The sequence below is a fragment of the Pristiophorus japonicus genome, chromosome 12 (assembly GCF_044704955.1).
Source record: "Pristiophorus japonicus isolate sPriJap1 chromosome 12, sPriJap1.hap1, whole genome shotgun sequence".
Lineage (NCBI taxonomy): Eukaryota > Metazoa > Chordata > Chondrichthyes > Pristiophoridae > Pristiophorus > Pristiophorus japonicus.
The window spans coordinates 174,706,416-174,729,918 of NC_091988.1; the positions used below are offsets into that span (position 1 = coordinate 174,706,416).

Genomic DNA, 23,503 nt, shown 5'->3' on the forward strand with positions numbered 1-23,503 from the left:
GTCCAGAACTGGGCTGTGTTGGAACATAAGAACATGGAGTACAAAAGCAGGGAGGTCCTGCTGCAACTGTATACGGTATTGGTAAGGCCGCACCTGGAGTACTGCGTGCAGTTTTGGTCACCTTTCTTAAGGAAGGATATACTAGCTTTGGAGGGGGTACAGAGATGATTCACTAGGCTGATTCCGGAGATGAGGGGGTTACCTTATGATGATAGATTGAGTAGACTGGGTCTTTACTCGTTGGAGTTCAGAAGGATGAGGGGTGATCTTCTAGAAACATTTAAAATAATGAAAGGGATAGACAAGATAGAGGCAAAGAGGTTGTTTCCACTGGTCGGGGAGATTAGAACTAGGGGGCACAGCCTCAAAATTTGGGGGAGCCAATTTAAAACCGAGTTGAGAAGGAATTTCTTCTCCCAGAGGGTTGTGAATCTGTGGAATTCTCTGCCCAAGGAAGCAGTTGAGGCTAGCTCATTCAATGTATTCAAGTCACAGATAGATAGATTTTTAACCAATAAGGGAATTAAGGGTTACGGGGAGCGGGCGGGTAAGTGGAGCTGAGTCCACGGCCAGATCAGCCATGATCTTATTGAATGGCGGAGCAGGCTCGAGGGGCTAGATGGCCTACTCCTGTTCCTAATTCTTATGTTCTTATGTTATATAAAGCAATCTTCTTATCGGAGGCGGGTCCGGCATTGTACGAAACCCTTGTAAATCTGCTTGCGCCTGACAAGCCAAAGGACACAATGCTTAAAGAGATTTTAACGAAGCTGGAGCAGCACTATAACCCCAAACCATTAGAAATTTCTGAAAGCTATCGTTTTGGGATTCGGAATCAAAAGGCTGATGAAATTATCAGTGATTACATCGTAGCATTAAAAAAGCTATCGATGCACAGTAATTTTGGAAACTTTCAAAACCGAGCATTACGGGATCATTTTGTTTGTGGGGTGAAAAATGATGCGATCAGAAGGAAGTTATTGACAACGGATGACTTGACTTTTGAGATTGCTTGTCAGACAGCGAGGTCGATGGGCATGGCCGAACAATATTCCCGAGAATTAAATAATAATTACAGTCGTCAGTCAACCAAGGTAAAGCACCTGCAGGTTCAAAGTAAAAGACAGTGGGGGCCCAAAGTCTCAGAATCTGGAAATTCTAACAGAGCGTCGAAGTCGTGCTATAGATGCCTGGGTCAACACATTGCTCAAAGTTGTCCATACGTGAAGGCAGAGTGTTTCTTCTGCAGGAAGACTGGGCATCTTGCGAAGGCATGCCGACTGAAGGATAAACCAGCTTCCAAAGCTATGAGTCCAGCGTTCAAAGCTATGAGTAGAAATCCCAAGAGACTACATAGCATGGACGAACAACAACAGGACAAGGAGATTTTAGAGTTACATGTCATCAGGAGCACGAGATTAACGGACAGCGATTCGGAAAGCAGCAAAATCCACATAGATGTTGCGGGATTCAAGATACCAATGGAAATTGACATGAGTGCATCCGTGAGTGTAGTACCGGAGTCGCTGTACCTTGACAAATTGCGTGATTTCCAATTGGAGAAATCCAAGATAGAGCTGCGAGGCTACTTGGGAGAGAAAATTCCTGTGGTAGGTCGTATCACCGTACCGGTGAAATATAAAGATCAATTTCAGAACTTGTCTCTAATAGTAGTGAAGGGAGACAAGTCTGCCTTACTCAGAAGAAATTGGTTGAGCTCACTGAAGCTGGATTGGAGTAAGATTTTCTGTGTGGAAGCGAGATTTTCATCAATGGATGAGGTCATCAAGAAGTATCCGAAGGTGTTCTGCGAAACAGGCAGTCCGATCCAAGGCATCAAGGCAAGTGTCAGGGTACAGAAGGACGCTAGATCGCTTTATTATAAGCCATGTTCCGTACCATATGCACTCAAGGAGAAAGTTGAGCAAGAACTCAAAAGACTAGAGACTGAGAACATTATTTGTAAGATAGATCGATGTAATTGGGCTGCACCCATTGTTGTTGTACCTAAGTCCGATGGTAAGATTGTGTGGTGATTATAAAGTAACCGTAAACCAGGTTCTAGAGGGTAATGTCCCCAATACATTGCCAAATATAGAAGATTTGTTCACAACACTGACAGGTGGTCAGATCTTCTCAAAACTGGATCTTACGAATGCCTACTTGCAGCTTGAACTAGATGAGGAGTCCAAGTCATGTTTGACTATAAATACTCATCTAGGCCTATATTAATTTAATAGGCTACTGTTTGGAGTGTCTTCCACCCCTGCCATATTCCAAGGGGTGATGAACCAGATTTTTCAAGGTATTGAAGGGGTAGTATGTTATTTGGGTGACATATTAATTTCAGCACCAAATAGGCAAATTCATAATAACATATTGAATGAAGTCCTCAAACGGCTAGAGAAGCACAGAGTACGAGTGTCTGTTCGTAAGTGAGAGTTATTTAAAAACTCAGTGGAGTACTTAAGGTACAGAGTAGACAAAGATGGTTTACATCCAACCATGGAAAAATTGGACGCAATTAGAAATGCACCCACTCCCAGGAATGTCACTGAACTTCTTGGGTCTTTTGAACTATTATGGGAAGTTCCTACCAAATTTGGCAACAGTATTACTTCCACTGAATGAACTTTTGAAAAAACAGGTCCATTGGAAGTGGTTAAAATAATGCGATTCAGCATTCAAGGAGTGTAAAAGCAAATTGGTAGAGAGCACCATGTTAGTTCACTATGACATGTCTAAGGTTATTAAGCCAGTATGTGATGCCTCTCCGTATGGAGTTGGGGCAGTGATCTCTCATGTATTGAGTCGTGGGGAGGAGAGACCAATTGCTTTTGCTTCACGCACTCTCCGTGCCAGTGAGATTAATTATGCACAAATTGAAAGGGAAGCTTTGGCATTAATTTTTGGGGTCAAGAAGTTTCACAAATACTTGTATGGTCGTAAGTTTACCATTATTATGGACCATAAGCCCCTAACAGCAATCCTCCATCCAAAGTCTCCAGTTCCAACATTAGCTGCAGCCCAAATGCAGAGATGGGCTTTGATTTTGTCAGCATATACATATGATATTGAATACAGACGATCAGCTGATCACAGTAATGCTGATGCAATGTCTAGATTGCCTTCCCCATCACAAGTTACACCCGATAGGGAAGAAGTGTTTTATTTTTCATACATTGATGAATTGCCAGTCACAGCTGAAGAGATTGGTAGAGCAACCAAACGTGACCCAGTGATGTCAAAGGTGTATGAGTATATTGCAAATGGATGGCCAAACCAGGTAACAGACAAAGATACACATTCATTCTTCATTCGTAGGAATGAATTATCAGTAGATAAAGATTTTATCATGTAGGGTGCAAGAGTGGTTATACCAAATAAATTCAGGTCCAAATTATTAGAAGACCTCCATAACCAGCACCTGGGAATGTGTTTGACCAAGAGTTTTGCATGCAGTTATTTATGGTGGCCAGGTCTTTATCAAGATATCGAGTACATCGTGAGTCAGTGTATGACATGTCAATCGGTAAGCAAGCAACCACCACCATTACCATTACAGCCATGGAAATGGCCTCCGAAGGTGTGGCAAAGGCTACATATTGATTTTGTTGAGTTAGCAGGACAACAATTGTTCATTGTGATTGATAGCCATTTGAAGTGGGTTGAGGTGTTTCCAATGTGGAAAATAATAACAAGTAAAACATTGTGGACATTTTATGAAAAATATTTTCTTCATTTGGCCTCCCTGAAGAAATTGTTTTGGATAATGGACCACAGTTTCGTTCAGAAGAATTTGCACAATTCACGAGCAAAAATGTGTGAAACATACCAAGGTTCCACCATACCATCCTGCTTCGAATGGTGCAGCAGAGCGCACTGTACAAATTGTAAAACGTGCCCTCATAAAACAAATGTTAGATCCAAATCCAAGGAAACGACAGTTGTCATTGGATCACAAATTGGCTAATTTTTTGATTACATATCGAAATACTCCTCATACAACTACTGGTAGAACACCAGCAGAGTTGATTCTTAAACGACAGCCACGAACCAGATTCTCGTTGTTAAAACCAAATTTGGCATAATCCGTAGAAGAGACACAATTAAGACAGAAAGAGAATCATGATCGAAGTAGAGTAAAAGAGAGAAATGTGAAATTAAACCAGAAGGTGAGAGTGAAGAACCATCACCATAAATGTTTAAAGTGGTTACCAGGAAGAGTGGTGAAGATATGTGGTCCTCGCACATATTTGGTAAAGATGTTTGATAATGGACAGGTTAGGTTTGTTCATATTTGATCATATATTAGCTACAGACATGGAAGGAGTTGAAGGTGGGAATGATCCAATTATTTCTGACTCATCAGATATTTTTGATACACCAGTAGCAAATCCTAAATCCAATGTACTGGAAACAAATCCAGGAGAGAATCAGAATGAAAGTCTGAGTCCGAGTCAGGAAAACAAAGAGCCTGAAGTTAGAGTGAGTTCAAATGAAAATCAAGGAAATTCCGTGGAGGAAAACGTTCCTCAAGATGAGCCTCGAATGAGTTTAGATTCGACACCATGTTTGGAAGGTTCTGTTCGAGAGTGAAGGTATCCTCTTCGAAACAGAAAACAAGTAATAAAGTTAAATTTGTAAATATGGAAAAAAAAAGTTTATATCCTGTGTTATGTATAAACATGAAAGTTATGTATGATGTTTGTTGTAATAACTTCTTCATTAAGAAGGGAGAAGTGGAATGTCTGTAAGCTTGTAATGTTTGTAGCTCCACACAGTGGATGTGGACGAATTATGTACTGCAACTGCAGAATTAATAATAAACAGAACCAGGCAGATTCCGGAGGCTTCCGAGAGAGAGCTGCCTGCCATGTAGGAAGCTGTGTGTGCTTGTGCTCTGTGAAGATATCACAATCTAGCATTTATGATGCCATGAAAATAATCTGTGAAATTGTTCCTTCATGTTTGTGATGATACTAATATGTAATAACCTCAGGAAATCTTCTTCCTTGGTGTCAAGTAAAACATATAGTGGTGAATTGCTTTGGTAACAGAAAGTACGATGGAAATTGGTGAGAAATAAAATTGCAGTACATTGCTTTGAGAAACAATAGGAGTTGTGACAAATCCCTTAACAAATCTGAGACACTGGCAAATTACAATGGAATGAAGAGCAATGCTACAAATCAAACTAAATTAAAACAAAAATAGCGGTTATATAGTGTGTTTCATGTCCACAGGATGTCCCAGGAACTTCACAGCAAATAAATTAATTCTTGACTGTAAACACTGTTGTTATGCATATAAATGCAGCACCCAATTTTTGCACAGTAAGGTCCCATAAACATATGAATAACTAGCTATTTTTTTGTTGGAGCATTGTTTAGGAAGGAATATTGGCCAGGTTACCAAGCAAACTCTGTTCTTCTTTGAATAGTACAGTGGGAGATTATATGTTCATCCAAACAGACAGAAGGGGTTAAAATCTCACGAGAAACAGCACCTTGAGTGTTCTCTCAATACTGCACTGGAATTTCAATCTAGATTATATGCTAAAGTCTTTAACTGGGGTTTCAACCCACAAGGTTCTGGCTGTGAGTGCTACTGAACCAAAAAAGTAAGATGATTACATCTCATATACCTGTATTTTGACCACGTCTGGACCGGGGTCAAGCAGGGCTGCGTCATCGCCCCAACCCTCTTCTCAATCTTCCTCGCTGCCTTGCTCCACCTCACAGTCCACAAGCTCCCCGCTGGAGTGCAACTAAACTACAGAACCAGTGGGAACCTGTTCAACCTTCGCCGTCTCCAGGCCAGGTCCAAGACCACCCCACCTCTGTCATCAAGCTACAGTGTGCGGACGACGCCTGCATCTTTGCACATACTGAGGCTGAACTCTAGGACATAGCCGACATATTTACTGAGGCGTACGAAAGCATGGGCCTTACGCTAAACATCAGTAAGACAAAGGTCCTCCACCAGCACAGCACTTCCCCCCCCCCCCAGTCATCAAGATCCAAGCCCTGGACAACGTGGACCACTTCCCTTACCTCGGGAGCCTCCTATCAACAAGAGCAGGCATCAACGATGAGATCCAACACCGCCTCCAGTGCAGCCTTCGGTCACCTGAGGAAAAGAGTGAAGACCAGGCCTCAAAACTGCCACCAAGTTCATGGTCTACAGGGCTGTAGTAATACCTGCCCTCCTGTATGGCTCAGAAACATGGACCATGTACAGTAGACACCTCAAGACGCTGGAGAAATACCACCAGATCCACAAGATCCTACAAATCCCCTGAGAGGACGATGCACCAGTGTTAGCGTCCTCGACCAGGCCAACATCCCCAGCATTGAAGCACTGACCACACTTGATCAGCTCCGCTGGGCAGGCCACATAAGTTCGCATGCCAGACACGAGACTCCCAAAGCAAGCACTCTACTCAGAACTCCTTCACGGCAAACGAGCCAAAGGTGGGCAGCGGAAATGTTACAAGGACACCCTGATAAAGTGCAACATCCCCACTGACACCTGGGAGTCCCTGGCCAAAGACCGCCCTAAGTGGAGGAAGTGCATCTGAGAGGGCACTAAGCACCTCGAGTCTCGTTGTCGAGAGCATGTAGAAATCAAGCACAGGCTGCGGAAGGAGCGTGCGGCAAACCAGTCCCACCCACCCCTTCCCTCGATGACTGTTTGTCCCACCTGTGACAGAGACTGTGATTCTTGTATTGGACTGTACAGCCACCTAAGAACTCCTGCTAAGAGTGGAAGCAAGACTTCCTCGATTCCAAGGGACTGCCTATCATGGTGATGATATACCTGTATGTACAAAATGCAAACATTGTTGAAAAAGGCTTCAATAAATGAGAAGGTGCCACATCCTTATGAAAATGCAATAATATGGCAGTGAATCCTTTAGAATATTGGTACAACGGGATTATTTAATAATGGAAATTAAAGGTCTTGTAAGAGAAATCAGAATCCTTGCCACAAATGAGTATATTGTAGGAAATTACTATGAGAAAACAAAAACATCAGGGCAAGTTGCTGTATGAAATAAGTTGGCAATAAATCACTGTTTGCAACACTCGGGCCAAAAATCCACAAGGGAAGCACATCCCAGAGTAAATCTTAGGATGCCCCCACTGGTGCCCTCTTGCGCTGACTCTAATATTGTTTTTGGGATCAGGGGGAAGTTACCTCATTTAAATGCCATCTTGGGTGCCTGTCCACCGAAGGAACCTGATAATTCTGGCATATATGTGTTGGTTCGGGATGAGGGTGGGCAAACTTCTCCACAAAGAAGTTATTCTTGCCCCCTTAGTAAGCGGGTCAAATTTTAAAAAAACCATTAAATGACATTCCGCTGTCTGCTATTTTAACACAGTATTACCCTGTACATTTAAAACAGATCAACCCCTCTGTTAAAATCCTCTTCTTCTTCGGCAGTCCCCTAGAGTCAAGGATGACTTGTTTCCACATTAATATGAGTTCTAAGGTAACTGATGAGACCAATGCAGAATCTACAGTCTCTGTCAGGTGGGGCAGCTGGTGGTTGAAGGGACGGTTGGGTGGGGTGCTTGGTTTGCCGTACGCTCCTTCCGCTGTTTGTGCTTGGCTTCCGCTTGCTGCCGACAAAGAAACTCGAGAGTGTTCGGCGCAGTCTCGGATGATTCGCCTCCACTTTGAGCGGTCTTGGGTCAGGAATTCCTAAGAGTCGGTGGGGATGTTACATTTTTTCAGAGAGACTTTGAGGGTGTCCTTGAAGCATTTTCTCTGCACTCCTGGGACTCGCTTGCCGTGACTAAGCTCAGAGTAGAGTGCTTGTTTCTGGTGTCTAGAGTCGGGCATGCGAACAATATGGTCCATCCAGCGGAGCTGATCGAGCATGGTCAATGCTTCGATGCTGAGGATGTTGGCTTGAGAGAGAATACTGACGTTGGTGCGCTTATCCTGCCAATGGATTTGCAGGATTTTACGGAGGCAGCGTTAGCGGTACTTCTCCAGTGCTTTGAAGTACCTACTGTACACAGTCCATCTCTGAAACATATAGGAGGGCGGGTATCACTACTATTCTGTAGACCATGAGCTTGGTGCCGGGTTTAAGATCCTGGTCTTTGAAAAATCTTTTCCTCAGGTGACTGAAGGCTGTACTAGCACACTGAAGGCAGAAATAGGGAACTAAGGAATGACATACCAACGCGTTAAGCTTTTGCTTGCTAATGTCATCCTCAGTCATTTCTAGGTTTAAATATTTGTTAGAGTTGAGTTGGATCAAAGTGCAACACCTTGGGGTTAATTTTAACTTTAGTAAGGGGCATTAAATAGGCAGTTGTTGATCAGCAGCCCATTATGTATCACACCAGGTTTTCCTTTCCAGAAAAATAAAATTGGGCAGGGTGTGCAATGTGCAACTACCCATTTTCCACCCCTGCCAAAAGATAAAGTGACCCTCTCCCGACTGCCCTTCCCCACTATTTTAATTCAGCATGGTCTTTGGACAAGAATAAGTCAGCTGCTAAATTTACATCTCAATGTGATTGTTGAGATGCAGAAAATCATATGAAAATGACCAACAGCTTCAGTCTAAGAGTACAATAAAGTGGTTATTAAGCAGGTGACACAAAAACCATTGGTCTTTCAAGCAATTTGCATATATTCCACAGCTGGTGTACAGGAAATACATCATAAAAACAGAAAATGCTGGTAACACTGAACAGGTCAGGCAACATCTGTGAAGAGAGAAACAGAGTTAACATTTCAGGTTGATGTTCTGATGAAAGGTCATCGACTTGAAATGTTAACTCTTGTTTCTCCCTCCACAAATGGTGCCTAACCTGCTGAGTATTTCCAGCATTTTCTGTTTTTATTTCAGATTTCCAGCATCAGCAGTATCTTGCTTTTGTATAGGAAATGCATGTTCATACTGAGCATCTTAAAACCATTTGTATACTTTCTTTACATTGTTTTAAAATAGTTCAGATATCTAATTTATGGTAGACTTCACCTCCATCAGCCTGTGCGTGATCAGTATCATCTTGTATTTAGGTTGCATTTGGAACCCAAGTTAGAACTGGTTAAAATAGTATCAGCCGAAAAGTAAGAGCCGCGAAGCGGGAGTTCTTGTGCCAGGCGCAGATGTCCCACCCCGTGAGCTACTGCCCCTGAGGAAGTGGAGCGCAAAATCTCTGCTCCATTTCCTCCCGGGGGTGGGACCGGGTGCAAAGGGATGCGAATTTTCCAGCGCTATGCGCTGGGCCCCATAGTGCTGGTGGGAAGACAGGATCCTACCCATCATTTAAAGGGGAGGGCCAAGCTGCCAACTTTGTGGGAGGGAGACAGAGCCATTGCTAGACCACCAGAGAGCGGGATACCATGGCAGCAGCCCGGCACACAAGCGGAGTGCCAGGCTGCAAAATTGCAGCACGGACCCCGCAATCTGCAATCAAGAAGGCCACGACTGGTAAGCTGACCATTTAAAACATTTTTCACTGCAACACCTCCCCTTTAATTTTCCCCCCGCGAGTGGCCTACAGCCCGTGGCAGCTTCACGTGGCGCTACTGAATTTTCGCTCTGGGATGAAAACGGGTTGCTGCGCACAGTGATTACGTCATCATCTTCGACCCAGCGGCCCGGGGAGCTACCGGTTAGTGCCACCGCTAAACTCCCACAGAATTTCGTTAGCGGCATCGCGCCCAGGCAAAATGTTGTTTGCGCCCCTTTAGCGCCCCCATGGGGGCACAAACGACCCAAATTTTCCCCCTATGTATTTATGTAGTGCCCTATCATATCCTCAGCACACCTCGTTTGAAATTTGAAGTGCAGTCTCTGTTGCGTGGATAAATGTGGCAGCCAAATTGAACACAACAAAGTTCCACACACAGCAAATCAATGAATGATTAGATAATTAATTTTTGTTGATGGAAGAATGTTGCAGGAGAATCCGCTGCTCTTTTGCATATAGTGTCATGGGACTTTCTTTACATCTACCTGAAGAAAAAGACAAGGCCTTGGTTTAACGTCAGACCTGAAAGACGGCACTTTCAACAACGCAGCGCTCCCTCAATACTGCACTGAATAATAAGTTCATGTCTGCAGTAGTACTTGAACTCATAACTTCTGCCTCAGTGGCAAGTGTAACCAATTGAGGCAAGTATTAGATACTTGATCATACATAATGAAATGCTGTAGTGAAACATATATTCTGATTGCCTTGCAAGAAAATAAACCATTGTGGCTTAGGAACGTAGGAACAGGAGTAGGCCATTCAGCCCCTCGAGCCTGCTCTGCCATTCAATGAGATCATGGCTGATCTGCAACCTAACTCCATCAGTCAAATCCTGATAGAAACAAGGATCTTCTCCTATGAATTCATGTAAGAAATGTCTCATTGAGTCCTTTGTAGAAAGAGGGCATTAAGACCAGTTTTACAAAGAAAAGTCATACTGCAGGAAGGAATAAGCAAATACTTGTTTTGACCCCTTTCCTTTCAGCCACACGACATCTATGCTGATTATGAATTTGATTTTCATACTTTTGCATGCTTATGCGTCAGGGAAACCATGATGTAATGATGCAAATTTATATAACTAAGTTAAATACTGGAGATAAAAATCTGAAATATCCTCCATCAACTACATTTTGGCTGTTCGGAAAATAAATTCCAGTTTAAATATATTCAATAAAATTATTCAATCAATTTACACACCGAACTTTTAAATTCAGATTGTGAAAATCAAGGACTTTTGATTTGATCATTCAAACCACATATAAAGATGAAATTGAAATCTAAAAAGCACACAATAAATACAAAAAGCTACATATGAATGAGAAAACAAATTGAGAGTGCGTGGAAACCTCCCTCAAAGGTTAATGGTGTGATATTTTTCAGGGACTCTTGACGTGTAGTACAGTGGTCACAAAGAGAGCCAGTGAGTTGTTGGTTTGTCCACTTCTGTACTATTACACAATAAAGTTAATATTGGCACCTGATTTTATACATGTAATTGAGCAACATTACGGGCCCGAAATTGATGCACTCACCACCCACTGCCGTCGACATTCCTCCTCGGGTTCCCAGTGCCAGTTTTAATCTGGTCTGGAGCGGGCGGGAGGGAAGAACCGTTGGGAACCGCCCGCTGATGTCAGCGGACGGCCAAGTGGCGTAAGTGGACTCCCGTCCGCCAAGATATAAGATTTGTGCGGGCAGGAGTCGGTGCCAGAACGGGGGTGGACTGCTGCGAGGAGGCTGGTCTGTCCCTAACGGTAGGTATAAAGAGCTGAAAAAAAAGGTGAGTAAAACATTTTTTTCTTTTTTTCTTTACTGGGACTTACCTGTATGGGGTCCCCTGAAGGTGTTACGATGATTTTTTTTTGATGCTTTTTCTTTGCAGGTCTTCGACCCTCCGTGGGCCCGACTCCATCCTCGGCGGCACTTGGGCGGCAGGCGCCTTTGCCACCGAGATTGGGAGCTCCCACCAGCTGCCGCCCAGATTGGCGGCGTAAGTCCTTTTTATTTGCCACCCGCCAACCTTCGAGGGACCTTGTTGATGAAAACCCCGCCCAAAGTATCGTCAGGTACCTCGGCGGCCATCAGCGGTTCTTTGGGCGGCACTTGGGCGGGCGGAGGCCTTCATCAAATCCGGGCCTTACATATTTGTTTGACCAAGAAAATCCTGCAATATCATGTGCTCGACAACTTGTTTGGGTAGCCTTTCTAATCCTGCACTGTTTTATCTATCAAGAATCTCTCCACGGCCAAAATAGTTTTAAAAGGATACCATTTTCATGAAATTGTTTGGAGGACTTTTTTTTCACAAGCTTACTATACACTGACAAAAACTGCTGAAATGCATCATTTATTTCCTTTTTATGTCATATTATCATGATATAAATGACACTCACCACGGAGTTAAGGGCAGTTTCTCTGAATGGTTGGAAGTGGGTAACGGCATCCTACAGTGTTCTGTTTTGGAACCACGTGTCTTTAGCGTGTACATCAATGATTTGGATATAGGGCTAGAATGAATGATGTCCAAATTTGCAGAAAATATTAAAACTGAAGACATATAAATAATTCTGAAGATCAAAAGAAGCTTTGAGGGAATATTGATATGATGGTGGAATAGGCAAAAAGGTGGCAGATGGAATTCAATGTAACTAAATGTGATATGGTATATGTTGGTTATAAAAAATAAAATAATTATTCATTGAATGGGGAAAGGCTGGCTGATGTGGAAGGGCAGTGGCATTTGGGGATTCAGATTCACAAGAAGCACCTCAAGTGAATAAAGGCATTAAAATGGCTTCTGCAGGGTTTTATGGCAAGAAGTATAAAATATAAAAGTTGAAAACAGGAGATTAAGGTTGATTTTTAGAAGTGCTTAAAATTATGAAGGGTTGAGGGGTCTAGAACAAGGGGAAATGGATATAAGATTAAACGTAAGAGATTTAAGATAGAGAAGCCTTTTTACACAGTGGGTTATATGGCTGTGGAATTCACTACTGGAGTTAGTGTTTGAAGCAGAAATCATATCAACATTTAAAAATGGGTTAGATCAGTGGTTGAAGGAAAGGGTGCTAAAGTGATATGGTTACTGGGTAGACACATAAGAGTACTGCTCAGTGGCGGATAAACACGAACATTTATTGGTTAGGCCGAATAGCCTGATTGTGTGTTATAATTTCTATGTAATGTAATTCTATGTCATCGTGTACTCATTATTGCACTGAAGTGGCAGCTTAATTTATGTGTTCATGTCCTGTGGTGGGGCTTTAAAGGTAAGAATGCAATCAACTTTGAATGAAAGTAATTCAATTGTTATTACTACAGTGTCCATATTAAGGTTATTTGATACATTTTTTGAATGTTAAAGTTGAAAATCAACTGACACTTCAGTACAGTACTGAGGGAGTGCTGCACTGTGGGAGGTGCTGTCTTTCAGATAAGACATTAAACCTTCTCAGGTGGATGTAAAAGATCCTGTGGTACTATTCGAAGAAGAGCAGGGGAGTTCTCCCTGGTGTCCTGACCAATAATTATTCCTCAATCAACATAATTAAAACAGATCACCCGGTCATTACCTCATTGCCGTTGCTGTTTGTGGGAGCTTGCTGTGCGCAAATTGGCTGCCACATTTCCTATTCTACTTTTTAGGCAGTCGAGGATGACTTGCTTCCACACTAAAATATGTTCTAAGGTGCCTGATTAGACCGATGTGGACAGTAGTTGGAGGGATGGGTGGATGGGGTGTTTGATTTGTCGTATGTTCCTTCCGCTTTTTGTGCTTGGCTTCTGCATGCTCCTGGCAAAGAGACTCAAAGTGTTTGGTACCTTCTTGGATATTCCTCTTCCACTTTGAACGGTCTTGGGCCAAGGATTTCCAAGAGTCGGTGGGGATGTTGCATTTTTCAAGAAGGCTTTGAGGGTGACCTTGAAGCGTTTTCTCTGCCCTCCTTGGGGTAGAGTGCTTGTTTCAGGTATCTAGCATCAGGCATGTGGACAATGTGGCCTGCCCAATGTGCAACTGGTCGAGCGTGGTCAATGCTTCGATGCTGAGGATGTTGGCCTGAGAGAGAACACTGACGTTGGTGCACTTATCCTGCCAATGAATTTGCAGGATTTTGCGGAGTCAGCACTTCTCTAGTGCTTTGAGGTACCTATTGTACATAGTCTGTGTCTCTGAAGCATATAGGAGGGCGGGTATCACTGCTGCTCTGTAGACCATGAGCTTGGTGCCGGGTTTGAGATCCTGGTCTTCGAACACTTTTTTCCTCAGGCGGCCGAAGGCTGCACTGCCACACTGAAGGCGATGTTGGACTTTGTTATCGATGTCTGCCCTTGCTGATAGTAGGCTCCCAAGGTATGGGAAGTGATCCACAATGTCAAAGGTCTCATCATGGAGCTTAATAACTGGGGAGCAGTACTGTGTGGCGTAGGCAGGTTGGCAGAGGACCTTTGTCTTACTGATGTTTAATGTGAGTTCCAGAATCTCGTACACTTCAGTGAAGGTGTCAACGATGAATTGGAGTTCAGATTCCGAGTGTGCACAAACGCAAGCGTCATCTGCATACTGTAATTCAATGACAGAGGTTGGAGCAACCTTGGATCTGGACTGGAGGCGTCGGAAGTTGAACAATTTCCCACTTGTCCTGTAGATTAACTCCACTCCAGCGGGAAGCTTGTTAAGGGTGAGATGAAACATTGCAGCGAGGAAGATTGAGAAGAGCGATGGTGCAATGACACAGCCTTGCTTGACCAATGTCTGCACTTGTATTGGGTCTGTAGTGGATCCATTGGTAAGAATCACGGCTTGCATGTCACCGTGAAGCAGGCGGAGGGTGGTGACAAATTTTTGAGGACAGCTGAATTTGAGAAGGACACAACATAATCCCATGTGGTTGATAGACTCAAAGGCCTTTGTGAGGTCAAATAAAGCCATGTACAGAGGTTAATGCTGCTCCTTACATTTCTTGGATTTGTCGCGCAGTTAAGATCTTGTCCGTTGTGCCCCTTAGTGGGCGGAATCCGCATTGCGACTCTGGGAGGAGCTCTTCAGCCACTGGGAGGAGCCGATTGAGGAAGATTCTTCCGAAGTTTTCCTTGCAGCAGACTGCAGAGAAACTCCCATATAATTATCACAGTCGGACTTGTCCCCTTTCTTGAAAATGGTCGTGATTATGAAGTCTCTGAGATCCCCTGGCATGCTCTCCTCCTTCCAGATCAGAAAGATGGGGTAATGGATTCGAGTCAAGAGTATTTCTCTGCCATGCTTCATTGCTTCATCAGGGATTCCATCTGCTCTTGAGGCCTCGTTTTTCAGTTGTCGGATGGCCTTTTCAACCTCATGCTGGGCTGGGATTGTGCCGAGGTGGTGACGGGTAGCATATTGTGGGATAGAATCAAGGACACACGTCAAAGACAGAGTCTTGGTTGAGAAGATCCTCGAAGTGCTCCTTCCAGCGGATACTGACTGCCTCTCTGTCGTTGTTAAGCACCTCTCCGTTCTTGGCTCTCAGTGGAATAGGACCTTGAGTGCTTTGGCCGTCGGTGGACTTGACTGCGCTAAAAGATCCACACACGTTGTGATTGTCGGCTAGATGCTGGATCTCCTGCGCTTTTACGACTCACCATTTGTTCTTTAGGTCACGAGTTTTTCATTGGACCTCGGCCTTCAGTTGTCTATAGGTCTGCTTTCTTTCACTCTTTCACTCGAGTTGTGGAGTTGTTTCCAATTCAGTAATGCCTTGCATTTGTGGTTTATTAACTCCTGGATCTCCTGATCATTCTCATCGAACCAGTCTTCATGTTTTCTGGTAGAGTAACCAAGAGTCTCTTTGCACATGCTAATTATGGTGGACGAGGGTGGACCAGGCATTATAGACACTCTGCGGCTCCGGTTCATTGGAGGTCGTCAGGTTGTCTGTGAGGCATTGACTGAGTAGGGCTTTCTTTGCAGGGTCTTTGAGTGCTTCAGCGTTGATCTTTTTGCGGCAGCATTTCTGTGGCCCCGCCGTTTTGAGGCTACATTGCTGGAGATATCAGAGCGGTCATTCCAGCAGTCATCAGCTCCTGTCATGGTGCAAATGATGCGGACGGCCTTGCGGTCCCTCGCTCGGACGATGACGTCGTCTAGCAGATGCCAGTGCTTGGAGCGAGCGTGTTGCCAAGGGCCTTGTCCTTGTCTTTCTGATGAAACAAGGTGTTGGTTATGACAAGACCATGTTTTGAGCATTTTGTCAGGAGGAGACCATTGGAGTTGTTTTTCCCTGCCAATTACCTCTCTCCATAGGTCTGTGTCCTTTCCAACTCTAGCATTAAAGTTGCCAAGGAGAATCAGCTTGTCGCCCGTTGGGACTCGGAACAGGGATTGTTCAAGGCTGGAATAGAATTCCTCTTTGGCCTCGTCCATAGATTCTAGGGTTGGGGCATTGTGCCCTGGGCCCTCCAGCTCCAGTGCGCTGCTCTCCTGTGCTTTTCCACGCTCTCTCACGCTTTGGTCGTTAGTTCTTTACTGCGCGTATTCTGGCCTCGTATCCAAACCTGGCTGCTGGTCCCTGCTGAATCTTCCCTGGGTCCCTACCTTGAAGATGGCCCATGCTGAGCCTTCCCTGGGATCCGGCCTCGCTGCTGGCCTCAACCTCCCAACCTCGTTGTTGGCCTCGGCCTCCCGACCTCGCTGCTGGTCTGTGCTGTATCTTCCCTGGGTCGGCACATTCCCTACATTACAACAGTGACTACGCTTAACAAGTACTTCATTGGCTCTAAAGCACTTCGGGACGTCCTGAGGTTGTGAAAGGAGCTATATAAATGCAAGTCTGTCTTTCTTTGAGTTAACATTCGCTAGACTGACTTATTAGGTCATTCCTAGGGATGGAGAGGGCTTAAATCTCATTTAAGCCTGGCGGACAAGAATATGAGCTGGATCCTGGGACAGCCAGTGCTCATTCATGGTTAGACTATATCCTTCCGGTCATGGGGGCCATGGGCAGATCTGCCACTACCCTCCTTTAGCTCGCAAATGAAAGGTATGTCCGGGAGTTCCTGGGATTCCCCAGGAAATCCCATCCTTTATGCTCTTGAAGGGCCTCAAATCATGGCAGCCCAAATCTCTTTAAGGCCTTCTGAAGGTCCCAAATGTTTACTACAGTAAAGTATATATGCACAATTTCTTCAGGGTTTCTGTCAGTTACGGTAGGGTTTGAGAGAACCATATGCTTTAACAAAGAGTATATTTTTGTACCAGTTTTCTTTATATAATCAAAATACTTTATTAAGTTCAATTGCTGCAGACACAACACATTAGAATGTGCTCTGTAATTGTATTGCATTGAAGAAGAAAATGTCATGATACCACAGGAAAATGCACTTACTACACCACAGGAAGTAGGAAGTTATCTCATGTTCTTTGTGGAGCTTATTGCTACAAAAAAAAAGGCTAGAAAAATGTGCAATGATTGGAAATTAATTTTAATATATAATACCAGAACCTTTGCTTTCCTCTGCATCAGGTGTGTTAAATAGGGAATTTATAGCATACATACAAACATTACAGTGTTTCCAAATTGTATATTTCTTATTTTAGTGCGCAAGATCTGAACAGAGCGAGAAGAAACAGCAGATGTCGCAGAATGAGAACTCCACCACAACGCAATCTGCAGGCAACCATAGATCAAATGCATGCTATTTCTGTTGGTGCTGTTGCTGCAGCTACTCATGGTATGTCCTTCATTCTATTTGGCCTGTATATTGTAAGTAAATATTTGTGAACCAGATTCCAGCATCTAAGAAAATATATAAAGATTCTAAAGAATAATAAACTTCAGTTTGAATTACTCAGTCCACTTTTACCGTTAGAAAGAAACAACAAACTTGTATGTAAATAGCATCTTTTGAATCCTCATAATATCCCAAAACGGTTCACAATCAATGAAGTAGACAAACAGGACAGATAATTTGCTCACAGCAAGGCCCCACAAAAATCAAATGAGATGAATGACAAAATAATCTACTTTTGATGATACTTGAGGGAGGAATGTTGGCCAGAACATTGGAAGAGCTCCCTGCTCTTTTCAAATAGTGCCATGGGATCATTTACATTTGAATAGGTAGATGGGGCCTTAGTTTAACATTCCATCCTAAAGTTGGCACCCCTGATAGTGCAGTGAACGAAATGATTAAAATGAATAATTACATTTTAACAAACTTTTTTTTATACCCTTCCACTTTTACATGAGGGGTACTCTGCATTCCTGCAAACATATTCAGGATGTATGTCCATACGGATTGTGCGCAAGGATTTTATTCCTAATTAGAATATGATCATGGCTTTGATTTATTTGAAAACTATTTGTGTCATGTTTGTAACTACAATGTAACACCACTGTATTACTGTATCCATTCAACTTAGATGCACACCTTGACCACGGGGTGAACTTGTGGGAGACACTCCTTACCTGATCATACAGGTATATAAAGGGAGGTCCCATGCAGGGTCATCACTTCTGGAGTCCTGCAATAAAGAGTGGGGCCATTGACACCCACTAATAGGGTATGTAAAAGCAGTCAAAGGGACAGTCAGCGCGGAATTCCTGGCCATAGTCTCTTTGTCCCCAACAATGGAAACTTTAACTCATGCTGGAGGTGTGGGGGAAAACACTCAGCAAGATCTTGCAGATTCCAACAGTTTGTCTGCAGAAACTGCAATCTCAGTGGCCATTTAGCTCGAATGTGCAGAAAACCTGCAACCAGACTAATATGAGGCAAATGGACCAGAAGAAGGTTCTGTGAGGCAGGATGACTTTTGGGGCAAATCGATGGACGCCGAGGTTCAGCAGGTCCATGCGGCGAATATTCACAGTTCATACACTAAAACGCCACCAATGATGATGAGGGTTTTGTTGAACGGTATCCCAGTACGCATGGAGCTGGACACTGGAGCCAGCCAGTCACTCATGAGCGTTCAGCAATTTGAAAAGCTATGACCACTCAAGGTCAGTAGACCCAAATTAGAACGTATTGAGACACAATTACGGAGTTACACCAAAGAAATCATTCCGGTGCTAGGCAGTGCAATGATGGCTGTCACACACAATGGGTTAGTGAACCGGCTGCCACACTGGACTGTCCCGGGCAATGGCCCCGCACTGTTGGGGAGAAGCTGGTTAGCCGAGATGAACTGGAAATGGGATGTTCACGCAATGTCCTCGGTGGAGCGAAGTTCGTGCTCACAAGTCCTACAACATTTCGAGTCACTATTCCAACCGGGCGTCGGGACTTTCAAAGGCACTAAAGTAGTGATACACATCACCCCAGATGCCAGGCCAGTGCACCACTAAACCAGAGCGGTGCCATATGTGATGCGGGAAAAAATCGAGAAAGAATTGGACCGGCTGTTGCGAGAGGGCATCATCTCGCCTGTTGAATTCAGCGACTGGGCGAGCCCCATCGTTCTCATTCTAAAAGCGGATGGCTCTGTCGGGATCTGCGGCGACTACAAGGCCACCATCAATCGGGTGTCCCTACAAGACCAATACCTGCTCCCAAGAGCGGAGGACCTCTTCACCACGCTGGCAGGCGGCAAGCTGTTCACCAAGTTGGACCCCACTTCAGCCTATATGACCCAGGAACTGGCCGCCGAATCCAAACTACTGACCACCATCACCACGCACAAGGGACTGTTTGCGTATAACAGGTACCCGTTTGGCATTCGATCAGCGGCCGCGATTTTTCAACGTAACATGGAAAACCTGCTTAAATTCATTCCGGGAACGATCATATTCCAGGACGACATCCTCATCACGGGTCGAGACATCGAGGAACACCTCCACAACCTGGAGGAGGTGCTACGCCGACTGGACCGGGTAGGCCTGCCACTCAAGAAATCTAAATGTATGTTCTTAGCTCTTGAGGTTGAGTTTCTGGGCAGGAGGTTTTCTGCAGATGGGATTCAGCCCACCGAATCCAAAACAGAGGCGATTCGACGAGCACCCAGGCCCTGCAACACATTGGAGCTGCGTTCATTCCTGGGACTGTTGAACTATTTCGGGAACTTTCTGCTGAACTTGAGCACGTTGTTGGAGCTGCTACACGTGCTCCTGCGTAAGGATTGCGATTGGTTTTGGGGGGACTGTCAGGAACGGGCTTTTGATCGGGCGCAACACCTACTTTGTTCAAACAAGTTGTTGACCCTGTACGACCCTGGTAAACGTTCAGTTCTGACATGTGATGCAACGTCCTATGGGGTTGGGTGCGTGTTGCAGTAGGGTAATGCTGAGGGTCAGCTACAACCTGTGGCTTATGTCTCCAGGTCGCGCGCTCAAGCAGAACGGGGCTATGGGATGGTCAAGAAGGAAGCGCTTGCATGTGTCTGTGGTGTAAAAAAAATGCATCAGTACCTCTTTGGTAGGAAGTTCGAATTAGAGACAGACCACAAGCCACTCACATCCCTGTTGTCAGACAGCAAGGCTGTGAATGCCAATGCATCAGCTCGCATACAGCGGTGGACTCTCACGCTAGCTGCTTATGACTACTCCATCTGGCATCAGCCCGGCACTGAAAACTGCGCTGACGCGCTCAGCAAGCTCCCACTGGCCACCACCGAGGGGGTGGCTGAGCAAAGTGCTGAGATGGTCATGGCTGTTGATGCCTTTGACAGTGCAAGCTCCCCCATCACAGCATGCCAGATCAAAATCTGGACAAACAGAGATCCCCTCCTATCCTTGATTAAGAAATGTGTCCTGACTGGGGATTGGGCGCCCGCACACGGAGCATGCCCTGAGGAAGTCAGACCGTTCCACAAGCGGATGGATGAGCTCTTCATCCAAGCTAACTGCCTACTATAGGGCAGCCGGGTAGTCATGCTGCAGAAGGGCAGGGAGGCATTCATCAGGGAATTCCACAGCGAGCACCCAGGCATTGTGATGATGAAGGCCATTGCCCGGTCTCACGTTTGGTGGCCTGGAATTGATTCAGACCTGGAACACTGTGTTCACAGGTGCACGACCTGTGCCCAGCTGGGTAATGCCCCCAGGGAGGCCCCGCTCAGCCCATGGCCCTGGCCCACCAAGCCATGGTCACGCATTCACGTTGACTACGTGGGCCCGTTCATGGTGAAGATGTTCCTCATTGTAGTAGATGCGTACTCAAAATGGATTGAGTGCATCATTCTGAATTCATGCACGTCATCCACCACCGTGGAAAGCCTACGTGCGATCTTTGCAACTCATGGCTTGCCGGACATCCTGGTTAGTGATAATGGCCCGTGTTTCACGAGCTATGAATTCCGGGAGTTTATGTCAAGCAATGGCATCAACCATGTCAGGCCGGCCTCCAATGGCCAGGCGGAACGGGCAGTCCAAATCATTAAGCAAGGTATGCTCAGGATTCAAGGACCTTCCCTACAATGCCGCCTATCGCGCCTCCTGCTGGCCTACAGATCCCGCCCGCACTCACTCACGGGGGTCCCGCCCGCAGAGCTACTCATGAAACGGACACTCAAAACTCGGTTGTCCCTCAGCCACCCAGTCCTGACCGACATAGTTGAGGGCAAGCGCAAGTCACAAAACGAGTACCATGACTGTAATTCAAGGGGGAGATGTATAGAAATAAATGATCCTGTATTCATCCTCAATCACGCCATGGGGTCCAAATGGCTTGAGGGTACTGTAATTGACAAAGAGGGGAATAGGGTCATCGTGGTAAAACTCAACAATGGCCAGATATGGCGTAAGCATCTGGACCAAGTTTAAAAAAGGTTCAGCATGGACACGGAGGAACCTGAAGAAGACCATGAGATGGAGCTCACACTACCGCCAGCGAACGTGCAACAAGAGCAATCAGAAGAATGCACAGTCCCTGAGGTCAGTCCGGACAGGCCGGAATCACCACAGGTGACAGACACTCATGTCAGTGTCCAACAACCAGAGCCCCAACTGTGGCGCTCCACGAGTGAGTGTAGACCACCTGAAAGACTAAACCTATGATCCCAGTAAGTCTTTGGGGGGGGGGGGGGAAAGGTGATGTCATGTTTGTAACTACAATGTATCACCACTGTATTACTGTATACACTCAACTTAGATGCACACCTTGACCACAGGGGGTGAACTTTTGGGAGACACTCCTTACCTGATCACACAGGTATATAAAGGGAGGTTCCACGCAGGGTCATCACTTCTGGAGTCCTGTAATAAAGAGTTAAGGTCACAGAGTGACCTTGTCCCTGGAATGTGCCTCGTGTGGTTTCATACTGTAGAGTAAGGACTTTATAATTTGTTTCTCAATGTACATGATACAGGCATTACATGAGAAACATTTCTGAGAAATCAAATACAAGAGTAGGCCATGCAACCTAGCAAATCAAAACTATCGTTAGCCTTGTTAGTGCAGTTTCCAGCCTTTTTATGTCTTTTAATATCCTTAATTCTCAAATAAGATTCAATCTCCAGTATTAAGCACCACAATTAATTTTGCACAAATAACCTTCGGTGACGTTAGGCTGGATTTTGCAGGGGGCCAGCGGGCGCAATCGTTGGCGGGTTGGGTGGGAATTTTTTTTCCCCCCAGCGGGTTGGGACCCTGCTGTGAACCTGCCGTACTATGCATTTACCAAATGTAAGGTCTGGCAGCGCTGAGTAGACCCGACATGCAGCGGTGGGGGAGACAATTAAAATCACTAGTGGCTTATTTACAGCCACTTATCAATGCTTTTTTCCCCAGCTTTTTGGATTTGACAGATCGCTCACCAGTTTCCCGCTGTGCCTAGACCTCATCTGTGAAGCTGAGGCAGGAGGTCAGTAACCATTGAATCAGCTGATGAGTTGATAGCTTCAAATGTCAAAGCTCCCAGCTGATTAAAATGACCCCTTAACCACTAGCTTCTCTAAACTGCATTTCCACTACAGATTCAGAATGCGCAAGTCTTTACACAAGTCTCTATCCAATCTGACCTGATTACTTCTCCCACCATTGACAGATAGATAGCTTCTGTCATCCCTATTTCACCTGCCATCTATTTCATCAGCATGCATGCCCGTGAAACTCTCTCACCTTGGTCCTCAGAATCCTACCACAATCAGACTCAACACCAGCAGCACCAACAACAACAACAAACTTCTCCGCAATCAGCTGATGCTACACAGGGCATCAACACCCAACCACATTGCTGCCTGGGATGCCAGGGATGGCCCCACCATGGCCAGATTTATTTCACTTGATGCTGTACATCCTGGCACCAGGTTGGCACCACCCCACACCAACACCATAAAGCATCCCTACAATGTCCAAACCATTCCTTTCACACTTCTCACCATTGCGGGGGTACTATAATGTCTCACCAGTCATTGCAACTCACTAAGCCATTTTCAAAGGTGCACACAAATCTGTCCAAGAATGCAAAGTGCTGAAAATAAAGGTTTCAATGTCTGACACCACATTAACAGAAACTTTACACGATCATTGCATAAAACACCCAAGTGCCTACCCTTGTATGTTGTTAGTTATGATCGCACGAGGATGAGGGTAAGTGTGAGGAGTGGCTAGTGAGATGGGGATGTGAAAATGTAGATAGAGATTATGGGTGGAGGTGCAAGTTAAGTTGGTGTGAGTAAGGATGTGCAGGAGCAGGATAGGGAAGGCAGTGTGATGGGGATGGGATGACAGGCACAGCAGGATGAGGTTGAGTGTGGTTTTGTACTAACATTTTGTGATCTACTGAGACGACTGAGACGATTGAAACATTTGCAGCACTGCACCCAGGTCCTCCTGACCATATCCCTGCATGTGCCCTCTGTAATATGCAATCAGGCTCTGTTGATCTCCCAGGGAGGTCTCTTCCGCCCATGGGAAGGGAAGAGAACTTCTGTGTGCTATGACTCTCTCCATAGCATATGGAGTAAGTCAAGGGAGACCCTGGGTGCAGCCCTGCACCTCTGTGCCATCATCGTCCGTGTTTGCAGCACCTCATTGCTGTAGAACACTGACAGCACAAATGTCAAAAGAAA

At 45.1% G+C, this 23,503-nt stretch overlaps 1 protein-coding gene across 1 annotated transcript in view; it reads left to right on the forward strand.

The window, feature by feature from the left end:
• Positions 1-23,503, forward strand: part of LOC139277062 (regulator of G-protein signaling 20-like) — a 189,674-nt gene that overhangs the window by 68,013 nt on the left and 98,158 nt on the right. Inside the window, exon 2 of the mRNA XM_070895075.1 lies at positions 17,089-17,222. Coding sequence (XP_070751176.1) covers positions 17,125-17,222 — 98 coding nt within the window. The 5' untranslated portion in view covers positions 17,089-17,124. The remainder of the gene's footprint in view (positions 1-17,088; positions 17,223-23,503) is intronic.